General features: G+C 39.0%; 12 protein-coding genes across 12 annotated transcripts; 8 read left to right on the plus strand and 4 right to left on the minus strand.

The window, feature by feature from the left end:
- Nucleotides 1-315: 315 nt before the first annotated feature.
- ACL4 (Acl4p) lies at nucleotides 316-1,536 on the plus strand (the record flags this gene model as incomplete). Its single annotated transcript, XM_018130498.1, has 1 exon — nucleotides 316-1,536. One exon carries the CDS (start codon nucleotides 316-318, stop codon nucleotides 1,534-1,536), a length of 1,221 nt encoding a protein of 406 aa, XP_017985987.1.
- A 248-nt stretch (nucleotides 1,537-1,784) lies between these two features.
- Nucleotides 1,785-2,567, minus strand: NBP2 (adaptor protein NBP2; the record flags this gene model as incomplete). Its single annotated transcript, XM_018130499.1, has 1 exon — nucleotides 1,785-2,567. One exon carries the CDS (start codon nucleotides 2,565-2,567, stop codon nucleotides 1,785-1,787), a length of 783 nt encoding a protein of 260 aa, XP_017985988.1.
- Nucleotides 2,568-2,811: 244 nt separating this feature from the next.
- On the plus strand, nucleotides 2,812-3,366 carry CWC15 (U2-type spliceosomal complex subunit CWC15; the record flags this gene model as incomplete). The annotated part of the gene is made up of 1 exon (XM_018130500.1): nucleotides 2,812-3,366. The coding sequence occupies one exon, from the start codon at nucleotides 2,812-2,814 to the stop codon at nucleotides 3,364-3,366; it is 555 nt and encodes a 184-aa protein (XP_017985989.1).
- A 79-nt stretch (nucleotides 3,367-3,445) lies between these two features.
- On the minus strand, nucleotides 3,446-5,569 carry SLS1 (Sls1p; the record flags this gene model as incomplete). Its single annotated transcript, XM_018130501.1, has 1 exon — nucleotides 3,446-5,569. One exon carries the CDS (start codon nucleotides 5,567-5,569, stop codon nucleotides 3,446-3,448), a length of 2,124 nt encoding a protein of 707 aa, XP_017985990.1.
- Nucleotides 5,570-5,737: 168 nt separating this feature from the next.
- RRN5 (Rrn5p) lies at nucleotides 5,738-7,282 on the plus strand (the record flags this gene model as incomplete). The annotated part of the gene is made up of 1 exon (XM_018130502.1): nucleotides 5,738-7,282. The coding sequence occupies one exon, from the start codon at nucleotides 5,738-5,740 to the stop codon at nucleotides 7,280-7,282; it is 1,545 nt and encodes a 514-aa protein (XP_017985991.1).
- A 373-nt stretch (nucleotides 7,283-7,655) lies between these two features.
- PUT1 (proline dehydrogenase) lies at nucleotides 7,656-9,056 on the plus strand (the record flags this gene model as incomplete). Its single annotated transcript, XM_018130503.1, has 1 exon — nucleotides 7,656-9,056. One exon carries the CDS (start codon nucleotides 7,656-7,658, stop codon nucleotides 9,054-9,056), a length of 1,401 nt encoding a protein of 466 aa, XP_017985992.1.
- A 231-nt stretch (nucleotides 9,057-9,287) lies between these two features.
- On the plus strand, nucleotides 9,288-11,348 carry DPH6 (diphthine--ammonia ligase; the record flags this gene model as incomplete). The annotated part of the gene is made up of 1 exon (XM_018130504.1): nucleotides 9,288-11,348. One exon carries the CDS (start codon nucleotides 9,288-9,290, stop codon nucleotides 11,346-11,348), a length of 2,061 nt encoding a protein of 686 aa, XP_017985993.1.
- A 194-nt stretch (nucleotides 11,349-11,542) lies between these two features.
- Nucleotides 11,543-12,964, plus strand: AW171_hschr2529 (HBR097Wp; the record flags this gene model as incomplete). Its single annotated transcript, XM_018130505.1, has 1 exon — nucleotides 11,543-12,964. One exon carries the CDS (start codon nucleotides 11,543-11,545, stop codon nucleotides 12,962-12,964), a length of 1,422 nt encoding a protein of 473 aa, XP_017985994.1.
- An 89-nt stretch (nucleotides 12,965-13,053) lies between these two features.
- Nucleotides 13,054-15,297, minus strand: SEC1 (Sec1p; the record flags this gene model as incomplete). The annotated part of the gene is made up of 2 exons (XM_018130506.1): nucleotides 13,054-15,179; nucleotides 15,267-15,297. 2 exons carry the CDS (start codon nucleotides 15,295-15,297, stop codon nucleotides 13,054-13,056), a joined length of 2,157 nt encoding a protein of 718 aa, XP_017985995.1.
- Nucleotides 15,298-15,688: 391 nt separating this feature from the next.
- Nucleotides 15,689-18,046, minus strand: ACF2 (endo-1,3(4)-beta-glucanase; the record flags this gene model as incomplete). The annotated part of the gene is made up of 1 exon (XM_018130507.1): nucleotides 15,689-18,046. One exon carries the CDS (start codon nucleotides 18,044-18,046, stop codon nucleotides 15,689-15,691), a length of 2,358 nt encoding a protein of 785 aa, XP_017985996.1.
- Nucleotides 18,047-18,478: 432 nt separating this feature from the next.
- Nucleotides 18,479-19,111, plus strand: RMP1 (Rmp1p; the record flags this gene model as incomplete). Its single annotated transcript, XM_018130508.1, has 1 exon — nucleotides 18,479-19,111. The coding sequence occupies one exon, from the start codon at nucleotides 18,479-18,481 to the stop codon at nucleotides 19,109-19,111; it is 633 nt and encodes a 210-aa protein (XP_017985997.1).
- A 547-nt stretch (nucleotides 19,112-19,658) lies between these two features.
- On the plus strand, nucleotides 19,659-20,984 carry TRM82 (Trm82p; the record flags this gene model as incomplete). Its single annotated transcript, XM_018130509.1, has 1 exon — nucleotides 19,659-20,984. One exon carries the CDS (start codon nucleotides 19,659-19,661, stop codon nucleotides 20,982-20,984), a length of 1,326 nt encoding a protein of 441 aa, XP_017985998.1.
- Nucleotides 20,985-21,059: the final 75 nt, after the last annotated feature.

Genomic DNA, 21,059 nt, shown 5'->3' on the forward strand with positions numbered 1-21,059 from the left:
AGCAACTTCTTGTTACGAAAATGTATTGACACTAAATACCATGTCTCCGACGCCCTTTACTATAGAAGCTACGCAAATGGCTTATCTAATATAGTGTATTGGGTGCTGCAAAGAATTTACCATACTCTTTTTCTCTCATTCAATGAAGAAGTTTACAACAATCTTACAAAGTGAATGAACTGTTGTTGGTACCAATGGTAGCGTTTTTGACAAACTACTCACTATATACCGGGGAAGATGTCAAGAACCTTTATATCATTGTATACGTTTGATTGAAAAACTTACTCCAGACTTATTCCATGTGCACAATTGGCGATGAGTTACATAGAAGCTACTAAGAATAAAAACCAGCAAAGAAGTTTAGATACTGGCCTGTATTGTGAAACCAGTATGGCTTTGGAAGATGTTATTCGTCAGGCAAGGAGTTTTATCTCCATGAATGATTTTAAGCAAGCTTTGAAAGTGCTTAAACCGTATAAGAAATTCTTACAGAATGAAAATGCCAATAACATTCCACTCTTAGAAGTGTATGCTGATATCTATTTGGAAGATGGAAAAATAGAAAAGGCCTATTCCTTATTAATTAAAGCTTGTGAGTTGGATTCAACTGGTAAAATTGGTGGTTGCGGGAAATTTTTTACTCTAGGTCAAATAATAGGTGGTATAGATGGGGTCCATACTATAAGAAAGGGAATTGAAAATATTTATAGGATTTACGAAGCCAGAATTCCCCAAGACCAAGTCGATATGGTCATTTCAGGTCTCTTATCCATGATTGAAATATGGATGACTGACTTGTGTATGGAGGCCGATGCTGAATCACAATGTGAGGAAGCAATTACAAAGGCGCTGGAAATATCTGAAGGCAAGTCGCCAGAAGCTTGGTCAATGTTAGGATCTATAAGAATATCTCAGCAGAATATTGCCGAAGCCGCTACCGCTCTCACCAAGGCATGGGAGTTTTTTCAACAAAAGAAGAAGATGATGGAACAGGCATTGAAGGGAGAAATCTCTATTGATAACCCAAAATTACATGCAGATTATATCGAGCTATTGCAACCTTTGCTGTCCTTGGCTAAGATGAGTGTTGAATTGGGATTATATGATAATGCAATCCAGATTTTGTTCGCTGTAAAGGATCTAGACGAAGATAACATCGAAGCGTACTATTTGGAAGGCTTCATATACTATTTGACATGTAAATTAGATCTGTTTAAAATTCAAAATCCGACGATCGATATTTCACCAGCAAATGTATACGAATTTAATCAAAAGTTTCAGGATTTGCCGCTTGAGTTGACTAGCGAAGCTTTGCAAGAGAGTATTCATGATGCCCGTATTGCATTGTCGTTTGCGTTGAAGCTAGGAGAAAATTGCGATCCCGAAGATGAAGTTTCCCAAGAATTAATACAAGGTGCGCATTCTCTTCTCGTGGAACTAGGAGGGTCTGTAGATGTTAAAGAGCTAATCAAGGTTAAGCATGGAGATGATATTAACGAACAGGACGAGCTGGACCTAAACACGATAGAAGAATAATCCTTACTTATTGGACTTTTTCAATTACTCGGTAATAGTAAAACTTTTTGCATCCGCTGTGTAATATATATATTTAGTAACAGTTAATATAAAATGTCATTATGATTAAAAAGATGGGTTCTAGTATTCATGATAGGACAAAATAAACAAAACCACGCTTAATCGCAAAGCGAGAAAAAACCTGTACTCCTGCCATTAATTTTACAGTGGCCAAAATGCCAAAAGTACTATTTAATGCAGGCAGACACTTATGATAAGGTCAGTTTGTCCTTCATGGAACTTTCTATATCAATTAGGCCCATTCTGATATCATTCTGTCCCTCAGATGAAGCTTCTTGTTCCTCTTCCTCGTCAATATCTTCCCACTCGCTATCCTCTGAAATCTTTTGGGAAGACTGCTTCGCTGCTGCTGTAAGACTTTCAGTAATCATATGTGTAAGATAATGGGGCCTTGCTTGCCCGCTTTCATATTGGTCTCCGACTCGATCATCGGCCTCGGATTCCTCATAATCCTCAAAAATAGATACGTATTCTTCTGGTACTAACCCAGTCCTAGTCTTCATATAGTTTTCTGCCACTAGCCAACCTTGTGCATGTTTATAGCTGATGTATACCACGTCTCCTTCTTTCAACATTAGCTCGTTGTCATTTTCAGGCACAAAATCATACAAGGCAATAGCCTTCCTATTCACCACATATTCATTAGGCAGTATTATGCTCTGTCGCTTCTCATCTGTTACCTCATCTTCATCAACTTCTGTGCGGTTGTTATATCCGCCCTCTATTTCATCGCCATGATCATTGTGGTTATAATAATTATACATATAGTGTTCATTGTAAATATTAAAATCTGGATTATTTGGAGGCATGCCATTGTTGTTACTATTGATATGCTGGAAGTAGCCGGAATGAAGTACATGAGACTCATCGTACGCATAATCTTTCATAGATATGTAGCCAACGGTGTTACTGTAATCTTCATCGCTGCAATCACTACTAACACGATGAACGTGTTGCTTATCCTCTTGCATATTGCTAACTCTTGAAGCACTAAATGTTAGCAAATGCTCAAAAATAATGCCAATTGTCCTATCCTCTTAGCTGGAATTCAGGACAGAATCTTGCGATTGTAAATTGTTTGTTGTTGAGGGAGAAAATTAGGTCAAGGAGTTTTAACAGTTTCTATCCGCGCATGGGGTTCCTTAGCAAAAGGAAAGCCATCTTCGTAAAATATAGAAATATACCAAGTTATTCTTGGAATCCTAGCTTTTCGCTATGACGACTTCTCATAGACCTCAGCTAGAGGCAAGAAGTGGGGGGAAATATGCACCCGAGCAGGTTCCAACAGGTGCTAAACATGCAAGGTTGCTTCCTGGACACACTAAGATAAAACGCAGGAAGGTGAAGCCGGCTACGTCAGATGCTTCTAGTTTAGTTTCTGGCGCACGGGAGATTATAAAGACGGATAAGGTTGATTTCGATGAAGAGAATAATAGTAACAACGATAGAGAAAGTTCAGAGGATGATGAATATGATAGTACATATAGCAGCAGTAGTGATGATGAGGAAGAGCTACGAGAAGGGCTAGAGGCAATTAGAAGGGCTAGAGAGCTAAATGAGTCCCATCAAAAATTAGCAGTAGAGGCTTCATCTGTTCAGGAACCCAAACAAGTCTCTGCGGTGAAGAGCTGGAGGTCTAACACCGTGTTTGGCGCACAAAAGAAGAGTAATGGGGATTCTCAGGTGACAGCAGAGAACCGGTTAAAATACCTGAACGATCTAAGCAGAAGTGAGTACCATCGCGATTTTATGAAAAGGGTTTCAAGATAAGATTAGTTAGGTTAAAGATTGGTATTGTTAATATTAAATGTTGAAGATATATATATATATATATATATATATATATAAGTTATGAAACTTCCATTACGTCTATAATAAACTGCTTCAGATCATTTTCTTCAGGCAACTCTTCACAAGCAAAATATAACTGCTCGTAACTACCGCCAAGCTTACCTCCATTTACCGTATTGTGATGTACTAGGTATTTATCCTTGTATTTTAGATTTAGCACCCTGCGATGATACATTGTAATGAACTGGTAATCTACCGTAGCCGAAGTTCCATCCTCCAATTCCAGTTTAATGGACATCTCCGGCGGCAGCACCAGTTTCTTGCCCATAAGAGCACCAAATTTTATCGTCAAGTTATCTAAGTAATCATTTAGGCCTGGCTGGTAAGTTTTAATCCATTGCAGTATGTCCGCCTGTTCTAGAGGGATTAATTCCGAGGTCTTGTCCATCGTAATCTTATAGTCGAACGGTATATCAGGGGTTTGTAACAAGAACGAACGTTCTTCATTGTGCAAAACACATCGGATGGTTTCTTTCCGTATATTATCGAAATCATCCAAGGAAAACCATAGTTCGATTGGAGGGATATTAAATTTAAAGTCAAAGGCTGATAGCTTTGGAACAAACTTAAGCTGAACAAGGTAATCGTGATGATCAACAGCAAATAGGTCGTTATCATCTTCTAACCCGTGATATAATGGCAGTTTTTCGATGTCAGAACTGAATTTCTGCATTTGCGGTTGAAAAATATACTTCGAATCAGAGCTATTGGTTAGTACTTGGCCAAGACTAATACTGATACCTTTAAATGGATTAAAAGCGTTCTTCACTTTTGCAACACTGCTGGGTTCTACCTTCATTATAAAATCGTATATTGTGGTCAGTATTTGATCCGGTAACGTAATGTCCGAAGGCGAAGATGGACTATCAGGAACTTTAAATGAGCCCCTAGGCTCTTCAGTTTGAATTCTATACCACATTTTGGACTTGGTTGTCCAATCAAACCATTCCTTATTTGATACAGGATATTTAGTGTAGATCGCATTATGGTGCATCCTATACAACAATCTATCCTGTGTTGTCTGAGGTTTGTAATCCATAGCCCATAATAATAAGTTCTTGCTATTTAAAAGCTTTCTTTCTGCCAAAGCGCTAACTTTAAAAATGCCTTTCCTGTTCTCATTGACCAACTCCTCAAAATACACTCCACCCTCTTTTTGTATCAGAGTGGTTAATTCAGACAAAGATAGCACTTTATGCTCTGAGTTCACATCACAGTATTCTTTCCGGAAGTCTATAAGCGATATTATTTCAGACTTAATATTTTCCAAAATCTTAGCAATAGAAACTTCAACATATCGTATAATTGGCTTCGTGGCACGCACTACAAGTTTGTTTTCAACTACAGCAACTGTAATAGTGGCACCCAGTCTTGCTAGATTCTGTAGGATCTTACCATTATCAGTCATTAGAAGTAGATGCATATCTCGTTTCTGAATGTCAATCACATGCTCTACAATGAGATCTTCGGTCTCTTCGATTGATTCATTCACCTTGCATTGCCAAAACTCATCCAATATCAATGTTACCAATTGCTTCTTCGGAATCCGGGGCGAGTAATGATAGTATTTCTTGCAATATTGATTCAACTGCTGTACTGAGTAAGCTTCTGTCAGAGAATTACGGAGTTGCTCATATCTCTTCTTAGACATTTCCAATGCAGAATCAGCTGGCTTCAAATCATATATTGATTTCATAACCTGTTCTTTTGATACAGAGCTCTTGTAAACCATTAACGTAGCCCTCTGACTTTCAATTTCTTCTAGTACATCAAATGACTTCTGTCCACTCTTTCTCTTTTTAGTGTTTTTTGCTCCACTATGCGGTATCTGGTAACTAGTCTCCATCTCAACGCCATGTAGAACACTTAATTTCTGGGGTACATTTTTAAAATAAGATGGGGTAGGCCGGGGGTTTAACATACCAGTCTGTTGGGGTTTTAGAACTAAAAAATTATTTCCCCCTGATAGATGTTCATCCGCGGTTCTTGAATGTAATTTAGATTTTGGAGGAAGTAGTGAATAAAAGCGCTCACCAGCTACTCTGGAACCAGAAGGACCAAACCAACATCTAATGTGGCACTTAGGCGTAACTATTTTATTTAAAACTCCAATAGTAATCATTAACCGACATAAAATAGTCCGCTGCTTGTGATCAATGCGTTCGAAATGCGTTCGAAAGCGCTGTACATGAATGGAGTTTAACCATAAATTTTTCCAATTATGTAAATAAAAAGAAAAAGCTCATCGCGATTTGTAAATACCTACTTAGCTTCACGAAGTGACGATCCTATGCCAAAAAGACCTGCAGCTCAGGAAAGACTGACTTCTGTGAAGAGGCGAAACTGTATTGCACTTGAGAGGTATTGTGAGTTGTTTAATCGGGAAACAGCTCGTTTCTTTGATCCACTCTGTGACTCCCAAGATCTTCAAGATTCCTATATCCATGTTGATAGCAAAGTGAAGTACCTAGAGGAAGACTCCCAACAATCTATAGTCAGCGAAGGAGAATCTATTGGTAGTGATACTGATGATGAACAGGAGTGGGACAATGGTATAGAGAATCTCGATCTCGGAACGCTATGGACAGCTCGTGAGAAAACAGTATTCTTTCACTTTTTGGCACGAAATAGTATCCACAATCTCGACCAATGGCATTCCCAGCTGCCTAGAAAGAGCAAGTATGAAATTACCGTATACTATCGTGTTTTAAAAGCTAATCTGGATAACCTTAAACATATGAAAACCAAGAAACGGGGAGGAATATTAACAAAACGTGACCTACCTATCGCATATGAGATGCAGCCATCATTCATAGAACTTGAAGAGTGCTATAGCGAATTGATTCGTTCCGAGACTGAGGATGTTGTCAAGTTTGAGACAGAACATGAGTTAAAGTCGATGGAGGAGGGCGTCGTTAACTGGGACAATTGGTATAAGAGATGGGATTTGTTTTATGCGCGTCACCAAATCCCAGAATATCAGCCTGCATCTCGAGAACCGTCTCTTTTCTCTCGATCGAGTGAGTGCTACGCAGAGGAGATTGTCCGCCGCTACGTGAAAAAGCTCCTATGTGCAGCTATCTTGCCGGTGCTAGACAGGAAACATGTACCTAAGGAATCCTTAAGGATACCGCAAGACTTTCGGGAAGAAGTTGCGCACCGTACACATGCAGAACGTACTCGAACTCCACTTGTAGAATCTTACATTCACAGTGACACAGGAGAAATCGAGGTCCGCACTGGCAATCTTGAATTTCCTCATCTTGTTACCACTACAGATATCTGGCGCGGGATGATTGTGCTACGGAAAGCAGGTCACCCAGCTCCTACCCTTCCGGAAACTGTTGTACACTCATTAGCGAAGTTCCAGGTTAACCATGAAGAAGGCAAACTATTCAAGAACAAAAATATTCCAAATGCATTGATTGTGCCCCTATTACAGCATAAGACAACTCCATACCATGCACCTGTAGGGATTTCTACTCCAACCAATAAGAATTCTTTGGTTCTCGAAAGCCGCCTACACGGTTTAGTGAAAACTCAACAAAAGTCCGCTGGGGGGTTTCTATCCACAGATACATTTATTTCTGACGACCCTTACTCCGCACTAGATAATCCAGTTTATGAACAACTAGTGCTCTGGGATGATGCAGTTACGGACTCCCTAGATTTAAGGGCTTCTTTTCACTACCAGCATGCCCTACTTATGCATATGTCTCTTCCAGATGATTCCGAAACGTCTACTGTGAACGTGATTACCGCCGAGCCTGAAGAGGTACCCGGCCTTCCGGAAGTTCCAAGTCATGTGCTTGACATGTTTTTATACTTGGCATGAATCACGTGAATATTTTTACATGAATTTCCCGTGATTTTTCATGGCTTCCTTTTTCTTCGGCAGTGGAATGCCGTCCCCCCTCCTCCTCTCCCCCGGTTGTCGTGTAAGGCTCCCGAAATATGTTTTTGGGATTAAAGGTTCAAAAAAGATTAGCTGGCTTTGATTACAAACTGATAACATACATCGAAAGGAAGTCGTGTTCCGATGATGGATATTCTGTCACAAAAATATTTAAGGCTACTGTAAAGTTATAAGTTCCGTCGTTAATGTCACCATGTTATCTTTTTATGTTTAATGTTGATGTTTTGACACAGTTAATACGCTGAACTCGGTATTCCACTAAAAATAACATATAGTACCGCCAAAAATTTTTATGTTTCGGAGTATTGTCATCAATAAGTCTACCACAGGTTATTTGAGGAGATCAGTTTGGTTTACTATGAACAGATGCTATGTCTCTCAAACACAATCTACGCAATCAACAATAACTGCTGTCACACCAGGTAAGCTGACATCTGGGGTGGAGGCGGCCCCTTCTCAGGATTCACATTTAAGAACGCTTTCTAGGAAAGAACTTTTTTCGTTAGGAATGATTGGTCTGACTACAATGACAAAAGGATCCCTAAATACCGCGATTAAGTTATTCCCTTATGTCCCAGATTTCGTTGTCACATGCCTGGTCTCATCGCTATATTGCGGGGGTGATAATATGGCTGCTGTACGGCAGACTGGGCGTCATTTAAGGGAACGTGGAATTCGCAACATGATGTTATCATTGACTATTGAAGATACAGAGGGAACTAAGAATATTAATATCGGTGACATTGTAAGGCAGACAATTGCTTCCCTAAATGAAGTTCTTGTTCCTAATATGGTAGAACAGTTGGATTCCGGAGTTCATGTGGATAGCATTCCACCTGGCTACCTTGCTTTGAAGCCATCTGCTTTGGTCGCAAACCCGGTTGAAGTTTTACGTCACTTTAATGATCCAAATTGGCGCAAAGAGAGGGAGCAGCTTGTAGAAAATTGCACTGCCATCACACAAGCTGTTTATGATCTCAACCAGTCCTTCTCAAAAAAATATCCGGGACGTAAGGCACCTTTCTTTGTTGTCACAATAGACGCCGAAAAGTATGATTTACAAAAGGCGGGTGTTTATGATCTACAGCGCATTTTGTTTTCCCGTTTTAATCCAGCCTCCTCGCATATGGTTTCATGTATAGGTACATGGCAGATGTATCTATGTGATGCCGCATCAGATCTTGCCAGTGAGTATATCCGTGCTCAGAGGGGTGGTTATCGTTTGGGTGTAAAGCTAGTAAGGGGTGCATACCTACACTCCGAACCCGACCGTAGTGTGATTTTCCCCACGAAAGAGGATACAGACAAGAACTATAACGAAGTAGCTGTAGAGGTCATTCGTGATCTGTTGGCTAAGGGCCAAGATTCCAGCTACGGGCATTTGGTAATTGCATCACATAATTACGAATCTCAGAAGTTGGCCACTATGATGCTTCTGTCCCATGAGGGGGAGGTCGGTAAGGCTAATGTGGTACTAGGACAGTTGTTAGGAATGGCTGACAACGTGACTTTTGACCTTGTTCATAATCATGGCGCGCGTAACATTATCAAGTATGTTCCTTGGGGTCCTCCCGCAGAAACCAGGGATTATTTATTGAGACGCTTACAAGAGAATGGAGATGCCGTTAGGGCTGACAATGGTTGGCCTTTGGTCAAGGCTGTTGCCAAATCATTCTTTAAGTCAAGATTATAAGTATGTAAACTCTAATTTAGCATTGTGTTGTGGCATATAGTTATTCTCAACGCACACCTTGCATTGTATTTTGGCCTCTAATTTTCATGTTGGCATCTAAAATTGACATTGTTTTTACAAACAGTAATTGTCAAAGTCAATCGCGTCAGACGGATCATTTTCTTCAGCAATAGGTGTCGTATATCTAAAAACATAACAATAAAGTATACAATATTAAATGTTAAATTCACTATGAAGTTTGTGGCTTTAGTCTCTGGTGGTAAGGATTCCTGCTACAACATCCTACATTGTATTAAAAATGGACACTCGTTAGCTGCGCTAGCTAATTTGCATCCTGTTAATGAAAATGAGCAGGAATTGGATAGTTTCATGTTTCAAACGGTCGGGCATGATATAGTCTCTCTCTACGGTAAATGTACAGGCCTACCATTATTTAGACAGCCCATTAGGCGCAATTCATCAGTAAATTTGGCTCTGAACTATTCGATTACTGAAAATGACGAAATAGAGGATCTCTATGAATTGTTAAGGTGTGTAAAACAGGAGCTCAGTGATGTGCAGGCTGTCAGTGTTGGTGCAATTTTATCATCTTACCAACGGACAAGAGTGGAAAATGTTTGTAGTAGATTGGGCTTGGTTGTGTTGAGTTACCTCTGGCAACGTGACCAGTTGCAATTAATGCAGGAAATGTGCAACATGTCGAAGCAGCCGAATGACTTTGAGAGCTCCAAAATGGATGCAAGATTGATTAAGGTCGCCGCCTTAGGTCTGAATGAAACACATCTTCTAAAGTCTTTACCTGAGGTTTTTCCAACCCTACTGAACTTGAATTCCAGATACGAAGTTCATATCTGTGGCGAAGGCGGCGAATTTGAAACCATGGTGCTAGACGCTCCTTTCTTTACCAGGGGAAGGTTAGAGGTTTTAGATGCTAAAAAAGTACAGGAGGGAACTACTGGCGTTTGCAGCGCAAGAATTACTACGAATTTCGTTCCTCGTTCACTATCAGAATCTGTAAACGAACAAATAATAGACCTTCCAGTCCCAGAGTTGGAGGTGGAATGGGTGGAAATCTACGATCTTCTCAAACAGGGGTATGAAGTGCATACCAAAGAATGTCACTTAATTCCTAAAACTGCGGAAGGTATTACTTATAGTGAAAACCCTCTCGGTACAATGTTTTACATTAATAATTTAGCGCCCAAAGGTAAGGGAACTCTTCAAGAGCAAGCAGCACAGGTTTTTGATTTTTTGGATGATTTACTAAAGAGGAAAGGCTTGTTTAAGTCTCAAATCCTATCGGTCACGTTATTGTTGCAGAACATGGAAAATTTTGAGGAAATAAATCAATACTATAATAATTTCTTTGGTATCGATAAATTAGGTCCATTGCCACCATCCAGAGCATGCATATCTACACGCTTGTTACCGGTAGACACATTATTTCAACTATCATTAGTTTTGGACCTCGATACATCGATCTCTTTAAATGGAGATATGGCTTTAAATGCTAGTAAAGATGGCTTGCATGTTCAAAGTATATCCTATTGGTGCCCTTGCAACATTGGTCCTTATTCTCAAGCTACCTGGAATAAAAATGATAATAACCGAGTATCATTTTTAAGCGGCCAGATTGCACTTATACCTAAGTCGATGAAAATGTGCACTGTTCTCAGAAATGACCCTGAGAACAATTTAACCATTGGCTTTTCTCAGGCTGTCATATCGTTGCGTCATTTTCATACTTTGAAATCAACTATTGGCTCCCCTTTGCAACTATTTGTAACTTGTTACATTTCAGAAGACTATATGGCACAGATCGTTTCAAAGACGTGGCAAGCTTACTGTCTAAATCTATCCTCAGATAATGAATGTCTCTTAACAATCGTTAAGGTCTCTCAGCTACCCCGCAATGCGAAATGTGAGTGGTCTGGTATATCCTGTAGGCAGCTAATTATTACGGACGAGGATGATAATAGTAGCGAAGAGGATTCTGACGTTAGGTTTAGAATATCAGAATCATTAATTTCCTCCTTTAAACCTACACAAGAAATGGTTGTTGGATCTAGGAATCTGAAAAGACACTACGTAACGATATTTTCAGATTCCAGGGACGAAATTATAGCTACTTTAAGTTTAGGGAGAAACTATCAAGCTACATTGTTCTATGTACCTTACGATGACGGTCCGTTTCCGTTTAGCACAACATTAGAATGTATTCCGGCCGAGTCAGTATATGACTATAAAGGTATACCAAGGACCTATGCCTTACAGATACGCTACTTAACATAGTACTTTTGTATAAATATTAATTCTGTCTAGAATTACATGATAAATTTGATGGCTTTCTTACGCTGCAAAAAAATAACCAATAATTCAAAACAATGGGGTGTTAATATAATTAAAAAGTATTAGCCATGGCTAGAAATAACAAGTTAATTAAATTAACAACGAATATAAGGGAAAATTAAACGAGCATAGGAGTTATGGATCACGATTTCGATGAACAGTGTTCCAAATTGGCCTCTTTTAGGAAGAAAGTGATTGCTTCATTGAGTGACGACGACCCACTAAAGAAGAGATTACAAATTGAAATTAGGTTACGGCAGAGATGCGAGACATTTATAAATAATACGAGAGACTTAAAAAAAGGTAGGTACGATAATATCGGTTTAGATTTTATGCAATCGATGTTATTAGACAATGGAAAGTTACGAACTGCATGCAAAATTCATAGTCTTTATTCGAATAGAACCTCTCCATCTCCAAATTCTAATAAAGGAGACGGGATAGAAGCAGGTACTTCTCAACAGGTAGAGTTTAACTGTCAGGTAGATAAGGGACTTAAATATGCTGAAAGACCTGTTTCAAAACATGATGAACTACAAACTAGAGAGAGTCGAAAAAATAAGAAGACTACCATGGAGGATCATAATAAGGATTATGAAAATGTTCCGGAAGCTCCTGAATTCATATGCAATACAGAAACTAAAGTAGCCCCATCCCTATCCGGAACATTAAATTCAGTGCCTAACTTACTGACCGTAAATCTAGCAAAGGACGTAGGGTCATCAACCGCGAAGGTGAAAAAACCACATGCCGACATAAAACAAAATGGATCTAGTGGTAACGAAGATAGCAATAATACCTTATCAAACTATGAAAAAGCGTTTAGAACCAATTCCAGTTCAATTTCAAGTGTTAAATTCAAATCAGAGAACCAGCCATCCGGAGAAAATGCGTCGAGTTCAACTAAAATGTTTAATGCTCTATTGCCGCTCTCAAATATTTTACCCGTATGTTCAAGGGATAATGATGATTCTACCAGCTCAGACAATACTATTCCATCTGTTAACTCCAGTCTTGCATCTATAGCGGATCATTCAACTACCAATGGTAACATGTGGTCTCCGAATGCCAGCTTGCACCCCAAAATGCCCAACTCTAGCACAACCAACTTGCATAATGACCAAACAGCAATGATACCGGTTTTTTTACCTGTCAAAATCTACCAGGCCCAAGAGGATTCAAGAAACTCTGATGAAAGATACCATTTCCATTTACTAAACGGATCAAAATTATTTCCTAATGTTTCTCCTTCAACTAAAGCTACAGCAGACAGTGCTTCCCCCAAGGATATGTCCGATTTATCTCATGTAACGAATAATACTTGTGAGAAGAATACTAAAGTTATTAAGAAGGTCAAGGCAACGGACCTCTTTGATGGAGCTGAATCGTCTACTGGTGGTAGGAAGTCGTCGAAAAAGATTAAAAAAGCCCAGCGCCATGTTACAAATGATCAGCAGGGTACAAATGAGGTCATTGAAGAGCAGTTTAGTATGAATAAATCTCCAGTACCGAAATCATTGAAGAAAATGAGAAAAGTTGCTCGAAAATATAACCTGTAATATGTGATCTTGCTATTATTTATTATGGTAATGATAATTACCTAGCATTTTTATACACGAATACGAATTAACAGTTTAAATTTCCATGTTCATTTTCTCAAGAATTTCTTAAACTTATGGCGTCTTTTCTCCTTTTCGTTTACGTGTTCTAATGGAGTTTCATTACTAACGGTTTGGGTCGGTGTAATTGACGTGTGACCCATCTCCTCACCAGTAGACTTTGGGTTTACACGATGTACATTTGGTTGGGTATTTGGCCGCTCTTCTGTTTGTTCCGGGACAAGGGGCCTCTGATGAGCTAAATTTTCAGGTATCGCACTCGGGACCGGCTCATCATACTGAAGTTTTAATCTAGCCCTGCTCTCAGACAACTTTTCCACTGTTTGCATAAACTTTAGAGGGGTCAATACTGCATCACTACCTATGAATATATCTTTATTTTTCAATTGAGCCTGGGAATAGGCGGCTTTTAATTCGATGTTTGTTATGCCTCCAATTATGTAGTAAAAAAACCTCTGCTTGGGTAACTTCGATTGACTGTTAGTCTTAGCCCATGATGCCTTGTGCCTTGGATTCCTAAGAGAGCTTGTGTAGCTTGACGCAGCTAATGAAGTACCTGATTCTGGATCTAATAACTCTATGGGTTTGTCTTTAACATAAGGAAAAGAGGCCTCGCTAACAAGTAAAGGATTGGTAATGGTACTCGATAAAATATTTGCGAGTGCAGGTACAAATCTCGAGGTTTGATAAATATTTGGGTCATTGGTAACAGTATCATGCATCCACTCTTTCTCAAATGGCGCAGCTTTGACGTCAGCCTTAACAAGCTTGAAACCCAAGTACCGAAAATTCTTGAAGAGTATCATAAAATGTTGAAAATAACCGTGGTCCTTTTCAATCCCAATGAAAGCGAGGAGTTTAGCAAAATCACTTTCAATTAAACCACCTTTAAGCATCGCATATTCTATCATATAACGTATTTTATCTGTAATAGAAGGAGCATCTTCAGCGAGCATTGTAACTAATTCTTCAGCTAATTGCTTCACCTTATTACCCTCAAAATCAATACCATATCCACAAAGAGATTGCTCCATGTATGATAATTCAACCAAACCTCGTTGTTTCGACAACTCCAAGCACTGATCAATTAACTTTTTATGTAAGGTAATTCTCCTTCTTACTTCGTCAAAGTCTTTCAAATGAGCCACGACACTTAATAAATCTGTAGTCGTTTTAACTTTGCTTCTGTCAACTAAAAGTGGGTTCTTGGATATCATGTCATTGATTTTCTCGTTGAGTGCTTCACTTGCATCTGCAATATGCTGATGCTTTAATTCAACCCAATCAGGGTCAACCAGATCCAATAGTTTTGAACTTTTCTTCTCCATTTCACCTCGTTCATTCTCTGCTTCGTAACGGTAAACCGCAGTTCGCAAATCTAGATCATTAACCAAATCATATGCCATACACTGGTAGGAAAAATCGTGGACCAGTGGGCTCATTAAATCCAAGCAGCGGTCAGTGATAATCAATACTGAACGAGGCCTAGGATTAGAAGGGGGAAAGTCCTCATTTTGTCTAGCGTAATCATCCAAAGCACTTTGAAATTCAAACGCTAGGCGTTTAGCAAGTACAGTAGCCCTACAAACCTCCAATACATCCCGATTAGGCTCTGAATACCTGACAATCGGATATTCTCCCGTAACGATACAAATATTTAACAAACTTTGAACAGTTTTTTGTATAGCTTGCTCTATGAGATCTTTGCACTGAGGGTTGAAAAAAATTTGAGTAGATTGATCTATACCCATAGTCTCAAAGAAATTATGTGCTTTTGGTATAAATGAACACTTGATTTCAGACAGCGATGCCATATATTGTGATACGTAACGCTTCGATTTCAAATAATAGGCCAATTCAGGCGTAAACCCTGGCATAAACCGAATATGATGCCGCCGGTACCTCGTAGGACTAGTGGAGAAATCCGCTTCAATGCTGCTGATATTAAACTTGGTGGCGCTGATCATATATATAACATCCACCGAAGGTTTCCCAACCCTTGATCTAGAATCAATCAAATCCACAGCAGTCACATGAGACAAAAGTTCATTTCGTTCCACAAATAGATAATTAAACAGTTCGTCAACTAAACTATCTATCACCAGGAACTTTATCCCATTATCAGTTCTAATGCTGTTTAAACAGGAAATTATATCTTTGCAATCCATTGTTAGTTGATAGTTTCTAAAAAACACCTCCTCTCCCCCTTTACCCGCAACTCAATTTCTCTTCTGATACATACAGTCCCTTTGTAATACTATCAAGTCTGACATACTAATTGACAATATTGACAAGCATTACAATTTGAAAGCTTTATTTGGAGAAGCTCGTAAACTTTATTGTATTGTAGCTTCTTCTAGAAATACATCTCTAATGTTTACATGTAACCCGGATTTTCTACAATAAAAAAACCTACATTAAACTATATACTCCTAGGTAGGTTACATGAACTATATAAAAAAGATCAAAGAAGTATGAACCGGAAGAAACCAATGAAAGCCAGGTCCATACAGAATTTAGTAATATTGTACAAAAGCTTCCTCCGTTGCGCAGTCACTTTTGTAGCTTTTGTTATATAATTTTCGAAATGTTTCTCTCTTCATAGCGTATTGGATGGGTATTTTGCAGGCTTAAAAGTAATTTCACTTAAATGGTAATAGCATTTCAAGATGAAAATGCGCCCGAATAAGCCAAAGACCAGGTCTTACTTTGTCCGTCGTCAAGGTATTTATTGTTAAAATCTGGACTGCTGAAGAATTTGAATGATTCCTTTGGATCGGTTAATGCTAGGTTTAGCATCAAGACTCCTCTCCAACCGTCATCAACTTTATCAATGAATGAGGCCACTTTATCATGCCATTCTTCAGCAACAAATTTTGGTGAACGAACAATTGATGAAGCAGGTATAATTGGGATCTGATGAATCCCATGAACAAATTGAGGCAACTTACCGAAGTAAGTTGTATGATCAATTTTGTTTTCAAACAAGATACCACTCACTTTGTTTGGTATAAATTGGTGGGGTTCTGTGGTATTATCGCTGGTGTACAAGAAATAGTTCTGTGAAGATGTTCTCAACACACCTATCATCAAATCGCCTATTTTGGCAAGGTTTTTGTTACCGGTAACTAGACCCCATAGCTTTAATGCATAGGATGCATTAACATCTTCAGAACTTGATTCTTGGTCCTTGCCGTCATTGCTATGGAATAGCCCTTTTGCCCAAGAATGACCATTGAACCAATCGAAAGACCTGAATACTGGGAAGTACTTATCTTCAGTGCTTGGATTGGCATAATCCCTGATCAAGTTCTCAACCCACGCTTTATTTTCACCCAACCACTTACCATCTCCCGCCTCACGATCAACTTTGGCCACTATTGCACAAGCAATAACGTGATAACCGTAGTGAAAGTGATGGTCATTGTAATTACTATTTCCGAAGTCCTGGTGTTCATTACCGGAAGAGATAAGACCACCCCATGTGGTGTCATAAACTAGCGGCAATTTTTGTTTATTGGTGATGAATCTGCGTAGAGCTTCCTTTAATTTGGGCATGAGATTCGATACCAACTTTTGATCGTGCAATATGAACTGACAACAATATAATATCCAAGCGTATTTAGCTAGGGCCTTACCAGCAAAATACATTGAGTCCAAATCTGTTTCATGAAGTACATTGTCATCAACTTCCGAGGAAGCAGCTTTCCTAATAGCATTTAACACATCATTAGAATAACGTGGGGGATTTTTCCCAGGAATTGTTGTGTAAGGGTCAAAACCAAGATCAGAATGAACCTCTACATTGATGTCAAATACTTTTGTAATGTACCCTTGCATCATACCTTTCACGACTGATTCAAGCTTTAAGTTTGTCTTACCAGTAGTTCTCAGAGTAAAATTTTGATACTGGTGAGGCAATGCGTAAATCAAAGGATTTCCGCTGTTGGACGACCCAGCAGTATTATACTTGAAAGTATAATTACCTCTGTTACCGTCAACAGACCCACTGAAATCAACAGAGGTGATATAGCAACCTGCGACGCTGTCAACTACAGGATCGGTTTCGGGAATGACTTGAAATACGCAACCATAAACACTTTTATCAGACACAATGTCTCCATCCTGAAGTGCCAACCGTGTAGATTTTCCAGATGGATTTGAAACGTACAATGTCCAGGTGACATGATTATTCAAGACAATTTTATATTTGTTAATACCTGAGCGAGGAGAAGTTTGACCCTCGATTGATCTGAATCCAACTCTTGAGGATAGTCTGGGAATCAAATTATAGTAAACAGCAGTAATGAGTCCCATTCCTTGGACCAAAGGAAACTGGATATATTCCTCCTCTGACCTACCCAATCTCATCTCGACGGATAGTTGTCGAGGGTTAACCACAGTAATCTTCATGTCTTTGCGGGATTGGAAATCTGTACAACCGAATACAATAGAGCTGATATAAACCGGACCATAGAAGTACCTGGGAGGAGTATTCCGATCGTCAAAAACCCGTTGAGATTCCTTGACATGGTTGACTGCCATACCAAGAACGTCCGACCTACTAATCCACAAAGAATATGGGTGGGTCCAAACTGGTGTATTTTGGTCATCGACAAGCATGTTCCCATAAAACTTGTTAGTCTCAACGGGTTTATTTTTGTTATTTAAAATACCAGGCAACGGCACTGGATGGCTCTTCTTAGTGAATAAGCTAAGTGGTGCATCAGTGGAAATCGGAGAAGCAAAAATGTTAGCCATAGGTGTACTACATGGAGGTATGAAGTTAGTATTGGGATCAAATTCATTTGGACCTGGTTGCAATTTTAACCGTGCTACCATGGTAATGTCAATTTCTACGTTGGTTTCCATCGAAGGATAATTCCTTGGCGGCAATGGCGGTGGCACATTGTCACTAGCTTCAACATCGCGATCTTCAGACATAAATTCAGTAAAAGGAGGTGGCATCCGGGACTGTTTAATATATTCGATGTCCGAAACCTTTTTTCTATCAAGGCACATACTGTTTAGTGGTTCGTTGGGAACTGTAGTTATTGGCAACTATTTAAACTTTAAGCTCCTTAGCCTTACAACAATTTAACGTGTGCCCGATGAATATGATCCTTCTTGCTATATATATGAATTTTCAGTTTTAGAAATTAGTAAGTTTGTGTTCCGTCGTCACCACCATTGACGCTAGTGTACCTATTAGCGACAGCCGCAGGTGTTTTTTGGTTAGATCCTCCGTAATGCGTCCTCTATTAGGTTTGTGGTATATGCTGCATAAAGGGTTCCCAAAAGGTACCTTTCACGTTTTTGCTAAGGAAATTACCCGGACAATAATTGTTAAAAACAATTGCAACGTTAGTTTACTTATCCATGCTCATCTAAAATTGAGAGGTGACTCTTATGACAGAGTTTTAGCGTAGCCGAGTTACAAAACAGCTGTTCAGTATGTCTGAAATTGGAATTGCTCTTAGTTGCCTATTACAGGAGTCGCGGCTAATAAACCTCTTGTACCATAGAAATAAGAATCAACACAAGGGCTCACATTGGTGGGCAAGTCTGCACATGTTGAAATGTACCACTACGCAAGTTATCAATGTCCTACAAAAACCAGTAAAATATAGGAGGGATTTGCTTCTGTTGTATTCACTCCTGCGAAGATTTTTGAAAACCCGACTGAAAAGAATTTACTATGAATACAACACGCTCATATCTCAGGGGCAGTTCATAACGCTTGGGGTTGTATTACTAGGCGTCTTAGCTAGGGTAAATTCCGTTTTTAAAGAGATTATGCAGCTTCATAGCGTGGAATTTGAAAGATTTGCATACAAATCAAATCCTAAAAAGGAAGAGGTGCATGATGTCGGACGCAATGTTGATGAAGAAATAGGGACACTCATAGATGATAGAAAGGAGGCCCGGCTATTAACAGCGGATGCCGAGAGAATAAGAGGTATTGACGCCACTGAAGCCACTAAAGATACTATTGTAAGTGGAACAATGGTTACAAGTTTGAATGTTCGCAAGAAAAAGAAGAAACAAAAGGCTAAACGTTCTGCAATAGATGATATCTTCGGCTAATTAAATATAATGTTTTTGTCTGTTTGAGGGAATATCAAATTGTAGAGGAGGGGAAGCAAATCATGCATGGTAAAGAATGGAAGATCTTACAAAGGTACTGCCATATAGGGTATACGACTATTTTGTTATCGTTAGATTTAGGCGTCGTTGAAAGATACCATTGTCAAAGGAAAAGGCAAAAGGGGCTTGTAACTAACAACATTTGAAATTGACATTAACGAGCGTCAAGAACGAGCAATACTATTTGACAACGGTAGCTATGTGCAGATGATTATGAACATACCAAATAAAGTAACTGGAAGGGGAGGAATATCATACCAAGAAGACAATCGACAAAGCCGCCATATAAAAGAATGCAAATAATGAGTTGCCGTGTTCATGTTTTTATTAATGTGTCCGTCTATTTCTTGAGTGAAACTTATTATATAATCTTTAAAGTAGGCGGGAAAATTTTTCAACCCCGCGATATGAAGCAATAGGCTTACTATCAAAAAGGTTATTACATTTAATTTGTATATAGAAAGAAGTTAATCTAGGGGTATCGAAGATGATTCATCCAGTGCAGGTTGTTTTGTCAAGCAAAGATGGTTCTTTGCTCATTTGTGTTTTGAGAAATATGATTCATGTTTATAAGTTCAGCGTAGAAGGCCACAATTACCAACTTATTGGCGAATGGGTGGATGATTTTGATTCAACCACTCTGATTAAGGAAAAAGTCATAAAAGAGCACCAAAGACAATTAGCTAAGAAGTCAGATAAGAAGCTGAAATCTAACGATGGCTCAGCAATCGAACAATCTTGCAAGAAACCATCTGTCCCTGTGCCAGGTGAGGGAGCGCCGCCGGTTTACCAATATATCAAATGTTTAGCACTTTCGCAAGATGAATCGATATTAGTTGCATGCACGAATTCTGATAAGGCGGTAGTTATTTTGCGTATAGAGTTGGAAAAGAGCAATTGTCTTAGTTTACTCAAGCGTCAGCCACTTGCAAAACGTCCTAACGCTGTCGCTTTCACAAATGACGATGAAACACTTGTAATTGCAGATAAATTTGGCGATGTATATGCGATTCCTGTACTTTCTGAGAAAGTTATAAACTCCCCAGAACCTATTTTAGGGCACGTTTCCATTCTTACAGATATCGCAATGGTAAAGGATAAGGACGGAAAGCACTATATTTTATCAGCCGACAGAGACGAGCACATCAAAATAACTCACTATCCTCAAAGTTATATTGTTGACAAATGGCTTTTTGGCCATACACAGTTTGTTTCTACGCTTTGTGTTCCAAAATGGAATCCCGAGATCTTATTTAGTGCAGGAGGCGATGAAGTTATTAAGGCATGGAATTGGGCTACAGGTCAACTTTTGTCTGCTTTTAAAGTTACTGACCTAATGAACCCATACCTTACTGACTTCCATTTCCCACCAAAGAGGTTTTTAGTGGGGGACGGGTCTGACAGACGAGAGATTTCAATAGGAAAGGTGCTTGCGTTTGATAACATCCCATATTTGATTACATATGCTGAGGCAACAAAAGCCATTTTTGTACTTAAATTTGACAGTAACACTAGGGAATTATCACACTTTAAAACGCTCGAACTCCCATCTAATGTTGTATCTCTGACTATTGCATCTAATACAAACCAGCTTGCTGTATCGCTGGATAGACGTGGTGAACAAGGCAACCTCATCATATTTTATAATTACGTTGATGGTAAGTTTAATGAAGATAATAATAAGGTTTATGCGATAGACGAAGCTCTACAAAATACATTGTCAGATAATGCAATTGCTCAGGTTGATCTTCAAGATATACAGCCTCTGTATCCTATAGGCCAACTAAGGAAACGTGGCGAGCACTATTCATAGCTATGAAAAGGTTATAGACTTAAGAGAAGTATATTAGGTAAAGTAAAATAAGAATATCCGTACAAATTGACTCTT

Source organism: Eremothecium sinecaudum, chromosome II (genome assembly GCF_001548555.1).
Source record: "Eremothecium sinecaudum strain ATCC 58844 chromosome II, complete sequence".
Taxonomy (NCBI): Eukaryota; Fungi; Ascomycota; class Saccharomycetes; order Saccharomycetales; family Saccharomycetaceae; genus Eremothecium; species Eremothecium sinecaudum.